Genomic DNA, 16,185 nt, shown 5'->3' with positions numbered 1-16,185 from the left:
CTTCCTGTTGACTTTAGGCTATGGGTTCTTGAGGCTTTTTTGTGCGTCTTGATACGATACATGTCCCCAGAAAATTTCGTACATGTAGGTTGAACGTGAACGAGGGGCTAATCATTTCCAATTTTCAAGGTGGCGCTAGCGAGTCATTTTGCCACGCCCATGTGCGAAACTTGTAGAATACGAAATTTTTCACCGGTTCTGACATGTTTGCAAATTTTGGTGACTTTTCGAGTATGTTTAGGCCATGTCATTTGGGCCTACTTTGCAGAAAAAAAAAAAAAAAAAAAAAAATATATATATATATATAATCCGAGCAGATTCAATAGGGACCTCGCACGGTCGTGCTCGGGCCCTAAAAATTAATCCCAGCAAATTCAATAGGGACCTCACACGGTCGTGCTCGGGCCCTAACTATGGATTTACTGCAGTTAATGGAGTATTCCGAAATGGATGAGAATTTATAAGTGTGATTGTCTCAGACGTTTGTGAGTTTAGGAGGAAGAGTAATACATCATCTGCATAAAGGCTTCTCCTATGTTATACATTTTGTGTTTGAATTCCTTAATATTTTTATTTTGTCTGACAGCAGCTGCTAGCAGTTCTATAAAAATGGCAAATAGCGAGGGAGAGAGTGGGCAACCCTGTCTGGTACCCTTCTGAAGACTTGGAAAAGTATAATCGTTTGTCCTGACAGAAGCTCTTGGGGAACTTTATAAGATTTTAATCCAATCTATGAAAGAGTTTCCAAATCCAAATTTATGTAAAGTAGCGAATAGAAATTTCCAATTTACTCTACTTTACCTACTTTCTCTGCATCTAAAGAAACAAGTTTCCAGGTTATGAATAGTGGCATAGTCTATTACATTAAGTAGCCTGCGTGTATTGTTGGTGGAGTGCCTGCCCTTAATAAATCCTGTTTGGTCGGGGTGTATTATACTAGGAGTGACCTTCTTGCTAGGGTTTTGCAGATGATTTTAAGATCTGCATTAATAAGTGATATTAGGCGATAACTGGACGGGAGTATAGGATCTTTGTCTGGTTTAAGGAGCAGGCTGATATTAGCAGAGTTCATTGTTGGAGACAACATGTAAGTACCTCTAATTTGCATTACCAACCTATGGAATGTGGGCGCAAGTACAGAATTCAGCCAGAAAACCATCTGGCCCAGGGGCTTTATTATTCGGCATATGGAAGAGAGCTTCATGGAGTTCAGCCATTGAAACAGGAGAATCCAGAGCCCTGATCTGTTCAACATCTAAACTTGGCAAATGTATATTGTTCAGAAATGCATTGATGTGTTTTTACAGTCAACAAGTGTCAGTATTCAATCGCGCAAGCATGACTTTGAACGGGGAGGAGGAGTATAATAGACCATCGTGGTGACAGTAAGATAATTATATGAGTATCGATCCTAGAGCAGGAAACGTTGGCATCAGAGATAGATACTTTAAGAGCGATCCGCACATCACTAAAATGTTCTCCTTACCAGCTTAGCAACATAGACTGGAGCAAGAGTTTCAGAGTGGTGCATTATTAATCTGTAACAGTTCAGAGAAGTGTTTTCTGTGGGAGATGGGAACTCCCTTTGGGCTGGACTTTGGGCTTTTTCACTTTGCAAACCTATTAAATGCACACAAAAGTATATAACTCAATAAAGGAGAGGGGAAAAGCCAAAAAGCATAATATGACCTGAAGGAGAAGATGTCTGAGGGAAGGAGCAAGGATATTGTGATTTACATATTATCTGCACGCTGCATGCCAGCAGAAGCCAACATCAAAAATGTAACTGTCAGTTTGATTACTCTTTGTGGCATAATTTATTTGTAAAGACCTATCAGCTTACCATTGATGACAGGAGTAAAGACAGCCATGCCCTCAAAGTTGGGATCACTCACTGTCTTGTCAAGTATTAGACCTCCAAAACTGAAAATCACAAACAGAGGGAATCAGAAATAGTCACTGACAGGGTTTCAAAGCCTGATTTCAGAATGGAATAAAATGTTCCAGTAAAAGGTAATCCTGTGTCCAGCTATTTAATTAACAGTTACCAGACGGCTGGTTTAAGTTGCCATTCAACATCTTACTACCTAGATGGATTGGAGTAACCTATATAGATAACTTAATGTTGACTATATTTAATTACTTACAGCTTCATAAATAATTGATTAGGTTTGACAAAAATCTTTTATACATCATTTTGTACTTCTATAGTGTTCAGTGTGTTTTTTAGTACCTGTTGTATTTCAATTTGAAGTTCACTTTACACATCACTTATAAATGTGCTAAATATAATTGTGAATTTATTAATAACTCAATAAAATAACTAAAAGTGTTTGACCTGCTTATGGACATGGCTACTATAACAGGCTGCCACCCGGAGCGGAGAACCTCCCTGATCTGTGGACTCTGTCGGGCCACCACCACCCACAATGGGATCAGAGCCAGGAAGACCAAACACACCAGGGGGGACAGGTACCATATCTCTGTGGGACAGGAACAGGAATGAAGAAGTGAAGAAATAAACCATAGCAATGATTTACAATGGGTGAACACAGTAAAGCAAATACCTGGCAAGTTGCTAAATAGGTGTAGTTAGGGCATAATATTACTATGACCTCCAAAAGGACTGTAATCTTCTAAAAAAACTTACATTCTAAAACTCAGATAAGCAATCAAATTATTAGACATCAAAAGCTTAGAAATGTACCATTTACATTACATTTACTCATTTGGCAGACACTTTTATCCAAAGCGACTTACATTTGAGGAACAACAATACAAGCATCAACAAAGCATCAATACAGCAGGTGATCTACAAGTGACAATACATACTAGTAAGAGCAGCAATAAATACTTATAATAGCACAAATGGCATCAATGGGGTGAAAAAAGCAATGATTTAACAAAATAGTGCAAGTGCATCAATACAAGAGAAATGTAAAGGGATAGAAGAAGAGCACAGGAAGTGCATGTTAGGGGTTAGAGGTGTTATAAGAGAAAGTGTTTTCAGAAGAGATGAGTTTTCAGGAGCTTCTTGCAGTTAGAGAGAGCCAGGCAGCGGTTTGCTGGAGAAGCGCAGTGGCTGAAAAGGGAGGTAAGCTTGTGTTAAGGAGTTTAGGTAGATGGGTGTAGACCCAGTAGTCACTCTGTATGCAAGCATTAGTGACTTGAATTTGATTCAGGAGGCCACGGGTAGCCAGTGGAGGTCATTTGAGTATTGGCCGTTTTACAATGACAAAGTCCAAGGCCACTATTCTGCAATAAGAAGTGTCCTTGGGCCAGATACTGAACCAGATACTGAACCCCGACTGGCTGTTCCGCCAGTGTATGAATGTGTGTGAATGTTAGTTTCTGTTTGAGCACTTAGGCTCAGTGTATGAATGTGTGGTGCAGATGTAGTGTAAAAGCGCTTTGAGTGGTTGAAAAGACTAGAAAGGCGCTAAACAAATACGGAGCATTTACATTTAGCATCGAGCCTTGGGGCAACACTGTTGAGAAGCAGTGAGAGGAGGAAAATTGTCCTTTCCACAACATATTGTAGGAACGCCAGAGAGGTAGAATTCTAATCACATGAGTGAGTATTTGTAGCTAGGATATTCTATTGGCAATTGGCAATCTAGTGGTCAGCAGCATAGATATAAGCAAGCTCATCTACCTGATGACTCCACCTCCAGTGTTATTACATTTCCTTACCTTTGTATTTATAGAGTGTGCTGCTGACCCCGGCCAACAGGGACAGGGTGATCAGATCACCTAGACTCGCAGCTATGGGGGTGGCTACATTGTCAGGGTTGATCCCCACCTTCCTGGAGCCGATGATCACTCCCATCATCACCAGGGCTATGCGAAAAGAATGAACCACAGAAAGAAGGGAGAATGAAGACAGACAGAAACGGGAAAGAAAATATTTAGTTTGAAAGGGAAAACTAGAAAGAAGGAGAAAGATTAAACTGTCATCAACTAAGGTTAGTGAAAAGGTATAGAAAAATCAATCAGTGCATTCTTGGAGAGAGCTTTCGTCAGGGTCACAAGGCAATGTAATGCTGATGAAAGCTTTCAGTGAAATGTCTGTGAAGGTTCTCAGTCATCCAGGTCAAAGTTATCCAAAGAAGTTTAAAGTCAAGGGCAACTGGACTAGGTTGAAGATACTAAAAGACTAAATGGACTGGACATGGTCAAATCTGTCCCATACTTCAAATGTTTTTATAAGAGCGAATATCCACTCATATTGCCACCTACTGGTTCCAAGAATTGACACGTCTCAAACTTTAATGTGTTTCTCCTAGCAGGTTGACCTAATCCATCTCAAAGTTCTGCAGGAAAGCCTTACCCCTAAAATCTGCAGCTACAGCGCATTCCGGCTGTGCCGCGGTTGCTGGAGCTAATCATGGCCATTATAGTCAATGCTTTTGTGTCCATCAGATGCGGCTGCAGTGCGTCCCGGAAGCGTCCCAGAGAATGGGTAGCAGGTCTATTTTCACCGCTAGCCGCGTCAAGCAGCACAGAGCAGATCGAACCAGGCATAAAGTCAGACACAGAATGGCATGGAGAATCCGAAATTTTCAAAACAACAAACCCTGTAGAGACTCCCGATTGTAAAACAACTACGTACACCAGTGGTTCTCAGCGTTTTTGGGCCAGTGAGCCCATATCCATTATCCAGGTCCCTTAATGCCCTCCATTAAAAAAGATGTTTGCTATTTGCCCTGAATATTGTTGATTTTTTTTATTGTTACTATTGTTATTAAAAACATGGAAAAGGTAACAAAAAAGCCATGTGAAAGTAATTATATTTAACAAATAAGTGAATGTTCCTCCCAGAAACTGTGTGTGAAGTCAGGTACTGTTTTCTTGGATGGGGCACTTAATAAGTGGGGGTATGGGGGTCCTCCCCCAGAAGATTTTGAGCATTAAACACATCATTTCCTGCATTCTGAGGGAAATTTCTGCTCCAATTTCTGCCTTTTCTGCACCAATTTATGGTGGCAGGTGACAATTCAAAATATATAATTATAATAGAATATAATCTAGTGAGAAGTAACCTATTTAAATGTGTTTGTGGGCCCTTTTCATCTCAGTAATAAATTAATCCGCTTTAATTCAGTTATTGACTGGACTTTATTAGCTCATCTGTTAATAACTTATCATAACTCAGGGTTTCCCACAGAATGACAGTGTAAATGTGGCGCAGCTCAAATACGATTTTAAATAGGCCTAGTAAAAAAAATCAAAGATCAATATGTGGCGGTCAGCGTTAATAATGTGGCAGGCTGCCACAAATAAATGAACGTTTGGGAAACACTAACTTATCTGCTCATGTTCAAAACTTTCTGCACATTCAGAATCTCTCCCACATATCTGAGTTCTCTGACATGTAAAGAAAAAAAAGCCATAATGGGAGACTAACGTCATAAGCCTATTTAAAGAGAATTCATAATATTTCACTACATGCCCTGTACTGTATTATGTTACTGATTTGCTGGAATTATCCCCTCGACCGTCTGACAGACACAGAACTGAATGAGACGAGGAGGTGCTCATGGGAAAACAAAACTAACCGACAAAGACCTGTGATCAAACAGAAATCTCATGAATAATTCCACACAGGTTAACTTCAGCACCTCTGATAAAGTGCCGCTTACAATTCCCAACAGAGCAAGACAGGGCTTCAGTTTTTAACGTTCCATTTTTATAGCCTACTGAAACTACAGTATATGTCCGCTTTGGCACAAACTGTCTGCGACTCACAGCGCGAGGTGGGTGCACCTCAGTCGCTGGTGTCGCAGCGAAGTTGCTTTCAGGGTGAGTCCGACAATGGATAATCTCTTGTAAATGTGTAACCACTGCGATAACAAGACGTTCGCGGTGTATTCCTCAGAGAAATAAACACTTTTCCACCAAGCAAGAGAGCGTCAATTTTCCAGAGTTTACACAGTAAACGCCATATGGGTAAAATTTTAGAGATGATAATCTAACTTCCCGTTCCCGTGAAGGCAGCACGAAGCTGCACCACAAGTAGCTGAAAGAGAAAAAACACACAGTCTCGTCCAGTCGCAGTGGACTAAACTGGCAGGCTTTAATGTTGCAGACCACAGTTTTTTGCAGGTAGTTTAAAGTTTAAACTCGTATTGTTGTGAATCTCAAGTGTAAACTCGCCTTAGAATTTCCAACCAACAAACGCCCCCCAAAAGCAGCTCAGCGCCCCCACTTCCAAAATATTGCTTCCAGCGCCCCCCATCGTCCTAGGAACGCCCCCGTTGAGAAACACTAACGTACACAGTAGAAGCACAAAATGCTAAAACTGATTACCAAATCAACAAAATCTAAATATGTCAGCAAAATCAGGCAAGCAAAATGCTCTGGTTCTGAAATGCTCCTTGTGATGAAGATGGGTCTTCTATGGTGAAATTTGAAACATTTAAATACCTTGAACTGTGGATTGATCCTGAGCTTACCTTTAAACCTCACATTGATTACATCAGAAAAAAAACATATGGCTGCCTCAGTTCACTCTATAGATCTGTTGTTTCAAATCAGGAAAAGGTTAATCTCTCTGTTGATAGTGCCATTATTGACTCCGCTGATATCATCTACATTTATACTTGTGACACTGTTCTTAAGCCCCTTAATGTGGTCTTTAACTAGAATTAAAGACCACATTAAGTTGTCATTAAGGTGTCATTTTAAAACTAAAATCAATTAAATTGGCTCCAGTTTAATTCAAGAAGAGACTTCCATTGGTTTCAATTTATTTGCAAATGTGCCTATTTTGATTGTTCTGAGGTGTCATTTTAAAACTCATCATTATGTAATGTATTTATCACTAAATTGGCTTCAGCTAAATTCAAGAAGAGACTTACATTGGTTTCAATTTATTTTCAAATGTGCCTATTTTCATTGTCTTCCATACCTCAAAAAACTCTTTCCTTGTAGTTCTACATATTCACTTAGAGTTTTGCAATATCTTGTCTTTACTGTACCAACAATGTCTCAGCTGCTGGACGTAAAACTTTTCATTATAAGGCCACTTGCGATTGGAACAATTTCCCTCTTTCCTTGAGATTCATCTCATCTTTTCGCAGATTTAGGATATCTGTATTTCACCATCTTAACTATGTGTGTGCATGTTACTTATGCTGGACTCAACAGTATTGCATGTAATTAGTTTCATGTAATCATCTAATTGATTTACCTGCTGTGGATTTGACTTCTACCTTTCTTATGTGATAGTTTTTTGCACTGAATCTCAAATGTTTTACAGGTCCTGCTTGGGTAACCCCTTGATGCCTGAATTTCTTTACAATAAAAAAAATTATGTGTTTTCATTTGCTTTCAAGCTGATGTTAAATTAAGTGGAAGTTGTTAATTTGTCTATAGAATATAGAAAAGATATAAATTCAGGTATGATGAAGGTATGATGCATATTAGCGACAACAGGCAAATGAAAACAAATAATGTTTTTGATTTTTTTATTGTAAAAAAATTCAGCCGTCAAGGGGTTAACCCTACTCAGATTTAACTTACTGCCTACATTGTTAAACAGTACTACAACGGTGAATAAAATGTTGGTTAGTTGATTCGGTGTTAACTTAATGGGAGTTTGTTCTTGTTTGCTTAAAAGTCGTGTTTGGCTGTGCAGGCAGTGTTTTTTTACTAATGGCTTCTGCTCCGCATTTTCCCCAGAAGAAATCCTGACGATAGTGTCAGGATATGAGGGTAAAGAAAAAGAAAAAGTAACAACCAACTCTAACACCGTGGCGGCCAACAAATCCAGGTTAAGCTTGTTGGCCGTGCATTGAGTTAATCATTCTTGTTCCAGTTCTCTATTTTGTATTTTATGGACTCTTTTAGACAACTAGGTAACTAAAAAAATGGCGCTAGGGGAAGAGGGGTAATAATCGGAGAAAAAAAATCAGGACACCTAAGATGTGTTAAATTTACTGGCTGTTCCGCCAGTGTATGAATGTGTGTGAATGTTAGTTTCTGTTTGAGCAATTAGGCTCAGTGTATGAATGTGTATGACTGGTGAATGCAGATATAGTGTAAAAGCGCTTTTAGTGGTCGAAAAGACTAGAATGGCGCTACACCAGTGTTGGTTTCTGGAACCCAGAAACCTGAAGGATTCCACAGCAGACACAGGGCTGTTTAGAATGGTGGTGATATTCCCCAGCCTCACCTGCTGACTCCTGTCAGTCAGGAAGCTTGTGATCCACTGACAGGTGGAGGCTAGCACAGTGAGCTAGGTGGGTTTGGTGCCTAGGATCTCCAGGATGAAGGTGTTGAACGCTGAGCTGAAGTCCATGAACAGGATCCTTGCATATGTCCCTGGACAGTCAAGGTGTTGCAGGATGTAATGCAGTCCCAAGTTGACAGCATCATCCACTGAGCTTTTAGCCCTGTACGCAAACTGCAGGGGGTCCAGCAAGGGGCATGTAATGTCCTTCAGGTGGGCCAACACCAGTCTTTCAAAGGACTTCATGACTACAGATGTCAGGGCGACAGGCCTGTAGTCATTTAGTCCAGAGATGGAGGGTTTTTTGGGGACTGGGATGATTGTGGAGCGTTTAAAGCAGGAGGGAACTTCATACAACTCCAGTGATTTGTTGAAGATCTGTGTGATGAAGTAGGCCAGCTTGACTGTACAGATTTAGATAGCAGGATCCTGTGGTTGAAGAACCGAGGATTAGACTGCAGATTCTGTCACAGACAATAGAGTGAGCACTCTTAAAACCACACTGATATGGATCTAGGAGGTCATTCCGTGAGAGGAATTCTGAGACCTGTTTGAATACTGCCCGTTCGAGTAGTTTTGGATAAAAATGGTAGAATGGTAGTCAGGGGCTGCCTTGCCCCTGACCACCAGCCTGTTATGCCCTGCCCCTTCCTGACAGGACTCTAGAGTCTCTATTTTGTTTTTTTGCCCCTGGAATCTGGCCCTCCTCTTGTCCTTCCTCCACCCACCCTGGTTCAGTTTGCCCTCCTCTTCCCTCCACCCAGTGTTTCGGTTTTGGACTTTTTTTCTTGTGGGGTGATTCTGTTTAAGGAACATCAGGGGACGTTCCTTGAGAGGGGGCTATTGTCATGGTTTTGGTATTTTACTTTATTTATTATCCTGACTGTGCCCTTGTTCCAGGGTACCCACAGGGACTTTAAAGTATTAAAAAAAGTCTTAAATTTTATATTATAAAGTATAGTTAAGTATTACATTTTGTTTGGACTCTTGCCTTGTGCTTCATGTAAGCCTATTTTAGTTTTATTCATAAACCTTTTTGATCTGCATCCTCCTCGCCGGTGTCTGCATTTGGGTCCACACCTCCACCATAGTTTCCTGCCGCTGCACTCAGCCAAACCCTAGTTCTGGTAAACAAACTCACTTTCTTCTACAAACCATGGAACATGAAAGGGTCGTGCCAGCATATTTATTGCCTAGCTTGGAGGTGTCTGGTTTGTAGACCAATATCTTCTACATAAGAAGGCCTCACTTAGAAGAAAATGCCTGGAAGTGCAGACAGTATCATCTCTAAAGGAGAGTTGGCAAAATGGCCATATCTAGAAAAGGTTCCGAATGCCAGCTTAGAGGCTAAGCTAACGCTCCCAAGATGTTGGAACCTTGGGAGGTCATAAACAGCCATGGGGGAGGACCATATGCTATAAAACAGTATTGGGCTGGTTCCTTAATGATCCTTTGCAGGGTCATGACAGCTAAGCTGTGGTATCTCCTGCATCATGGTGTATATCACCCAAGAAAGAGGAGTTTGTGGCTGGTGTCTGACTGGGGTGCAACTTTCAAAGGAACATCTTTGAACCAGCAGCTCTTGCAATGCCCCAATTTGACCAGTACATTGCTTGGTATTAGGCAGGAACCTGTAGCAGTCATTGGCAACGTACATGCAATGTTCCATCAGGTCAGAGATTCAAAGGAGGACTGAGATTTTTTGCGCTTTTTGTGGTTGCCAGAGTGAAATCTCACCAAGGAAGTGGCTGAGTTTCGCACCACTGTCCATCTGTTCGGTGCTGTGTCCTCCCCAAGTTGTTCCCGTCTGCTCTGATAAAAACGATATATATTAATCAGGCCAATTTTTTTATTTCATTGTGGACTGAAGAATATGGCCTCTGAAGGAGAAACTGCCTTAATAGTCAAAGATTTCACTGCTCTCTGTCAGGCAGGAGGATTCATTGATGTAATGGATCAGTAACAGTTGCACCACTGTAAACTCTTCCAGAGGAACACAGTGCCAAAGACCTGAATGAACTGAATCTGGATAGAGACAAACTTCTCCTGAGAGAGCTCTTGGCTTGCAATAGTCCTTTCAGAGTGACTTGTTCAAGTTCAAGATGGAGATCCAGCAGAATCCAGGCACCAGACTTGGAATGTTGTCAGTGGCTAGTTCTGTGAACAATCCTCTGGGCTTTCTCGCACCTGATGGCCTTCAAAAATCATGCTGCAAGAACTTTGCAGAAGTTCTTGCAGCAAAGAACTTTTTGAAAATTAACTTAAAAGGTGAAACTAATATATTATATAGACTCATTACATGCAAAGTGAGATATTTCAAGCCTTTATTTGATATAATTTCGATGATTATGGCTTACAGCTTACGAAAACCCCCAATTCAAAATCTGCATCAATAGCCACCACACACAGACGGGTCCTGGACACGGGCTTCAAATGTCGTATTCCTCTTGTCAAGCCGCTCTTGAACAACAAACGTCAGAAGCGTCTTACCTGGGCTAAAGAAAAAAAGAACTGGTCTGTTTCTCAGTGGTCCAAAGTCCTCTTTTCTGATGAGAGCAAATTTTGAATCTCATTTGGAAACCAAGGTCCCAGAGTCTGGAGGAAGAATGGAGAGGCACAGAATCCACGTTGCTTGAAGTCCAGTCTGAAGTTTCCACAGTCTGTGTTGGTTTGGGGAGCCATGTCATCTGCTGGTGTTGGTCCACTGTGCTTTATTAAGTCCAGAGTCAGCGCAGCCGTCTACCAGGACATTTTAGAGCACTTTATGCTTCCTTCAGCAGATGAGCTTTATGGAGATGCTGACTTCAGAGAGATTTTGAATTTGGGTTTTTCATAAGCTGTACGCAATAATCATCGAAATTATATCAAAGGCTTGAAATCTCTCACTTTGCATGTAATGAGCCTATATAATATATTAGTTTCACCTTTAAGTTGAATTACTGAAATGAACTTTTGCACGATATGCTAATTTTTCGAGTTTCACCTGTATATTCTATTGATTTTACATTTTATTTGTGTTGTGTGCGTATAATGTTGAACTTTGGGCTCTGTTTAGTTTAAACTGTCCCTGTTTCTGAGTAATTTTCCCAACACTAAAAAGTACCAATGTTGTTGAGATTTGATGCATGAAACTTCAAAATTATTATTTGCTCGCAGTGGTGGAATGTAACCAATTACTGAATTAATGTATCTTATAAATTAGAGCTAATGTTACTTTATATTACTTGTTACTTTTTATTATTAAACTTTATAATTGTATTCCACTCTTCTACATTATCTTTGCTTACTAGTTACTTTTTAGATTACAATCTTTCATGATTCAACAGTATATTAAGTAGTTTAATTGAGCTCAACATTAAACATGGGTTGACTTTGGTAAGTTGATAGTGCCAGTTGCAGGCTAATTCTTTATTGTTAATGTTTAGGGCGATAATTAATTTGGTTGTATGTGCTGTGTAGAATGTGTATTTATTTGAATGGATATGGCATTTTGACAATTTAAATTTTGTAATGAATTGTGTTTAGGTGTTTTTGCTGGACCTTCCTCTGCGTCCAAACCTGGAAGTGGTGTAGGATTTCTTTCACTAAGATTTCTGATATGTGGTGGCTCGTATGGGTGAGATTTTAGTTCAAGTACAATTACATATATACAAATGTGTACCAGTTTGCCTATAAGCAAGAACGCAGCACTGTTGACCCAATCCTTTGCATCTTGCACTCTTTTTCTAAGCACCATGAAAACATAGAAGCTTATGCTAGAGTCTTGTTTGTCAATTTTAGTTCACCCTTTAATACAGTGCAAACTCATATGCTTTTAAAGAAGCTTGAAAACATGAATGTTAATACTATCTGGATTAAACGGTTTTATTTTTTTTTTTAACTGACTGGGCAGGGCACAGCAATTGAATGTCAATGGGATGCTATCCAAGATCAAATACTAACACAGGGTTCCACAGGGTGGTGTTGTATCAACAATACTCTTCACATTATACACCAATGACTGTAGGAATGTACATTCTAACAACTATATAATAACTCCTGTGTACCAAGATGAAATAGACACAATGGTGTGACACCAACCATCTAATTTTAAACATCCAAAAAACACAGGAGACGGGTCTTCAACCCGAGGCAAGTTACAAGTTGTAAAATCAAGTTAATGTTTAATACATTGCTCGCCTGAATGTTACATCTGCTCGACTCGAAATGTTCATTAAACTGAATGCAACATGGCAGACAATATTTTGTCCTTGTAATCAGTGTTTCCATTGCATGGATAGCCTTTGGATGTTGCTGGAAATTGTTCCGAATCCCCCTCCTTAAAGCGTCCTATTGGTCCTACTAGGCAGGACATGCAGTCTGCCAAAATATGTATCCCCGTCCATAATGCACAGTTGATGGCCTACCATCAAGTATTTTTGTGCATACTTCACATCATGACTAATAACAGGGGTGAATATGGAGAGGTTTCTGTTTTCCTAGCAAAAAATATAGTGGAATACAAAATACAAACTGGGATCCAGAGAATATCTAGTACACTACAGCTTATACTGTTCATTAAGCCTTACAAAGATGTGTTGCATCAAAGATGATGTAATTTAAAGCTTATATAATTAGTACATGTTCACCAGCATCACATAATGGACACATTAAGTGATATTTGAGTACTTCATGTATTCAGTCAACCGGCATTCAGGATTATACCTAATTGGAAAGATGTTTTAATTTGTCAGATTGTCAGATTTTGAAGACAAATTTTGGGGTATAGCATTTTGTGTTAAAAGTTTTGCAAAGTGAAATTTGGATGTAAAAACTCAGCCAAAACTAAAAAATATTGTAAAAGATGTTTTATTCAGCTTATGATGCCAAACAATGAAAGCTTTCCTTGGTTACTCACCCAAAGAAAGAGCAGCAACAAAGGCAGTGGTGATGCTGCTAGCACAGAGAACAGCGACCTGGTCAAGTTCAATCCCCCCTCTAGAAACTGCACCTAAACACATGGCTGCCATTGCTGCGAGGAAACCCACCACGGTCGCCTGAACCTGCAGAAAATGAAGCGACGGGACATTACCATAGAGTACAAAATGTGTGCAGTGTTCTTTCCCCTTGTCTTTGTACAAATACAGTTCAAATGTTACATCAGTTATGAATGTTGTCTAAACTGAACAATATTTTTACATACATGTAACCTGATTTCACAGTGATGAATCATATTCAGTTTAAAACATGAGACACCTCACACAAAGGATGCAAAAATCATTGTATTTCTCATTAGCACCTCAAGTCTAAAATAAAAGTAAAGAATAAAAGTCATGATTTGGTCTGCATGTTTATTTTTTTTGTCAGTGTGTCTGCTTGTTCCGGTTTCATTTTGGTAATTGCTTGTCTCATGCTTGTTTCCTGTCTGTCCTTGTTCCCTGCCTGCTTGTGTGTGTGTGTGTTTGTCACTATATATTGTCCCAGTTGTCTGTCAGTGTTTGCTGAGGCCCGTTTCAGAAAGCGGGATTAGTAAAAACTGACTATATTAGGCTTGAGATGAGGGAAACTCTGAATTGAATAGTGCTGTAATAGCATAAAGATGCTATTAGGCATTAGGACTTATTTGGGCAGTATACTCCATGCACTGACACTACAGCTGAGATACAATGTATAACACTAAACACAAAATGAATTAGACTACAGGGTACAAAAGGTTCCTAAACAAAGTATCTCAATGGTTATTCAGATTCTTTTTTTTTGCCTAAACTGGTGAACACAGTAAGCTATATTAGTATACAATAAATACTTAACTATAAATACAGTTTGTTACCTGTATAAGTGCCAGATTGCTGCACATCATGGCCCATAGTTTACCAGGATCGTCCATTTGGCCTGTGTTGGACTAAAGACATGGAGACGAAACCATTAATTTTTTTATAATGTAAAGAAAAGGCACTTTCTATTATTTAAGTCAGATTAGATGTCAAATACACATTTGACCAAATTAGGTGTTACAATTACAGGTTGGTACAGGATGTCATAGCTCACTGTTTAAAAACGTAATCTGAAATGGCAGACAAGTAGACATTCAGGTCTAAGTGAGGTATTATGAGCTGAGCAGATAATCAGTCCCACTGCAAATTGACCAGGTACATATTTTTTACAACCTGTGGTTTGGGTAATACTTTAAATTATAGTGAACAAATTATAGTGTAATTGTTCTGTACATACAGGTGTCAATAAAGTACAGGGAATAAGGCAGTAACAAGTTTGCATTTATGAGGGACATAGTAATAAACTACACTTAAACTATTTAATTACACAGTACACATTGCAGGATACATACAAGGGTCCAACTAAGGATATGTCATTTTACAACAGCTATGAAATGAAATAAGGTAGTTCTTTTTTGTCGCTTTTATCCAAAGCGACTTACATTTGCTGTATATGTCAGAGGTTGCACGCCTCTGGAGCAACTAGGGGTTGCTCAGGTGTCTTGTTCAAGGACACATTGGTGTCTCACAGTTGATCCGAACCCAGGTCTCTCACACCAAAAGCATGTGTCTTAACCACTGCCCCATCACCACCCCTTGATTGTCAGATTATGACCTTGATCGTCAGATTACATTGCACCCTAAAACATCATTACTCTTTCCTCAGTATTTTTGTCATAATTTTAAAAGCATCCACATAACTATATTATAGCTATATCTATGTATAAAGGTACTAATTACTTCCCAGGCTTAGCCTAATGTTTTATTAGGCCTTGAAGAAAGTTGTACATTTCTGAATGTATGAGGATCTAAAAATATGTAACACCTATCCGTTCTTACAGCAGTTGAGAGGCGAGCAGCCAGGGTCATCTCCAGGTTTCCTTTTAATCCAACCAGTGCAGGCACCATGATGAAAAACTCTGTTATCACCATAAACACCTCCCAGTGCTGGAACACATAAATTGGAAATTAAATATTAAACTTACAGAGCATTGCACAACACCATCACAACAGCCAAGAGCTCATGTTATGTGGAGCAGGGGGGAGGGAGGGAATCAAAGATGAGAGGAGGGACTGACGGAACACATCTGAAATTGAGCATGGCAAGATGGAAAAGAGTTTTGTTATAAAAAACATGTCTGGGAGAAAAATATATTCTGAAAGCACAAACATGATCAGTGATTCAGTTAAACTTAAATGGGTGTAATGAAGGAAGGAAATATTTTGCTGGTGGAGCAATGACAAATTGGCCAATACAGAAGCACACTTGAATATTTAGTATAATACAAAAAACAGTCCAGGACAAACAAAGAATTGTATTTATGGGGCCAGCAAGCCTATGCACACTATAGAATCCAGAGCCCATACAGTGTTTTGTTTTTTCAGTGAAGGTGTCCTTGTATGAACTTGACAAGTGTATGCAATGAATTCATGAGTAAAGCACAATTAAAAAGTAAAGTGTTAAATAGCTATGTAGTGAACAACGGTGTGGATTTGTGCATTTTACATTGAATAAATTTGGAGCTACCCTAAATTCCTTTCTCCTCCCCAGAGAAGAAGGGGAGGGGTCAAAGTTGCTTTCTCTAAGTGCTATCCCGACCATAAAACTGGCACCTTTTTGATTCCGAACGCTGATAACGCGGGGCCTGACTGTTAAACTGACAAAGGGACACGAACCAGCCATAAGCATTTCCCTGAACAGCCTATCAAAACTGGCCCCCCCCACACACGTTTCCGTGGCAACTGACCTTATTCTTTGTTTTATTACCACATCAAAAAGGAAAACCCTTGTCTCACCCAAGTGTGACATGGTCCAGACACTGAACTTTCCATGTAAAAGGACTGCAGTCTCCAAAGACTCAAAGCATTTAATTAAATCTTTAGTTACCTGATTACGTTTGCCTCTATTTGAGTAGTTATGTTAACTGTTGTTGCTATCTGTTGTTGATATTAGTGCTGAAAAGAAAGTTACTTGTGCAG

The 16,185-nt window shown here is 39.6% G+C and overlaps 1 protein-coding gene across 4 annotated transcripts in view; it reads right to left on the bottom strand.

The window, feature by feature from the left end:
- The window catches only part of LOC123974871 (solute carrier family 41 member 1-like), a 54,947-nt gene that overhangs the window by 37,336 nt on the left and 1,426 nt on the right, over window positions 1-16,185 (bottom strand). For all 4 annotated transcript variants that reach the window (XM_046055846.1, XM_046055848.1, XM_046055849.1 and 1 more), the window contains exons 2-7: window positions 15,046-15,153; window positions 14,043-14,114; window positions 13,131-13,275; window positions 3,694-3,840; window positions 2,339-2,483; window positions 1,844-1,923 (exon numbers count right to left, since the gene is read on the bottom strand). In XM_046055846.1, coding sequence (XP_045911802.1) covers window positions 1,844-1,923; window positions 2,339-2,483; window positions 3,694-3,840; window positions 13,131-13,275; window positions 14,043-14,114; window positions 15,046-15,153 — 697 coding nt within the window. The remainder of the gene's footprint in view (window positions 1-1,843; window positions 1,924-2,338; window positions 2,484-3,693; window positions 3,841-13,130; window positions 13,276-14,042; window positions 14,115-15,045; window positions 15,154-16,185) is intronic.

Source organism: Micropterus dolomieu, linkage group LG08 (genome assembly GCF_021292245.1).
Source record: "Micropterus dolomieu isolate WLL.071019.BEF.003 ecotype Adirondacks linkage group LG08, ASM2129224v1, whole genome shotgun sequence".
NCBI classification, from domain to species: Eukaryota; Metazoa; Chordata; class Actinopteri; order Centrarchiformes; family Centrarchidae; genus Micropterus; species Micropterus dolomieu.
Note: the sequence above shows the minus strand (reverse complement) of the source record. Positions and strands in the feature narration are given on the sequence as shown.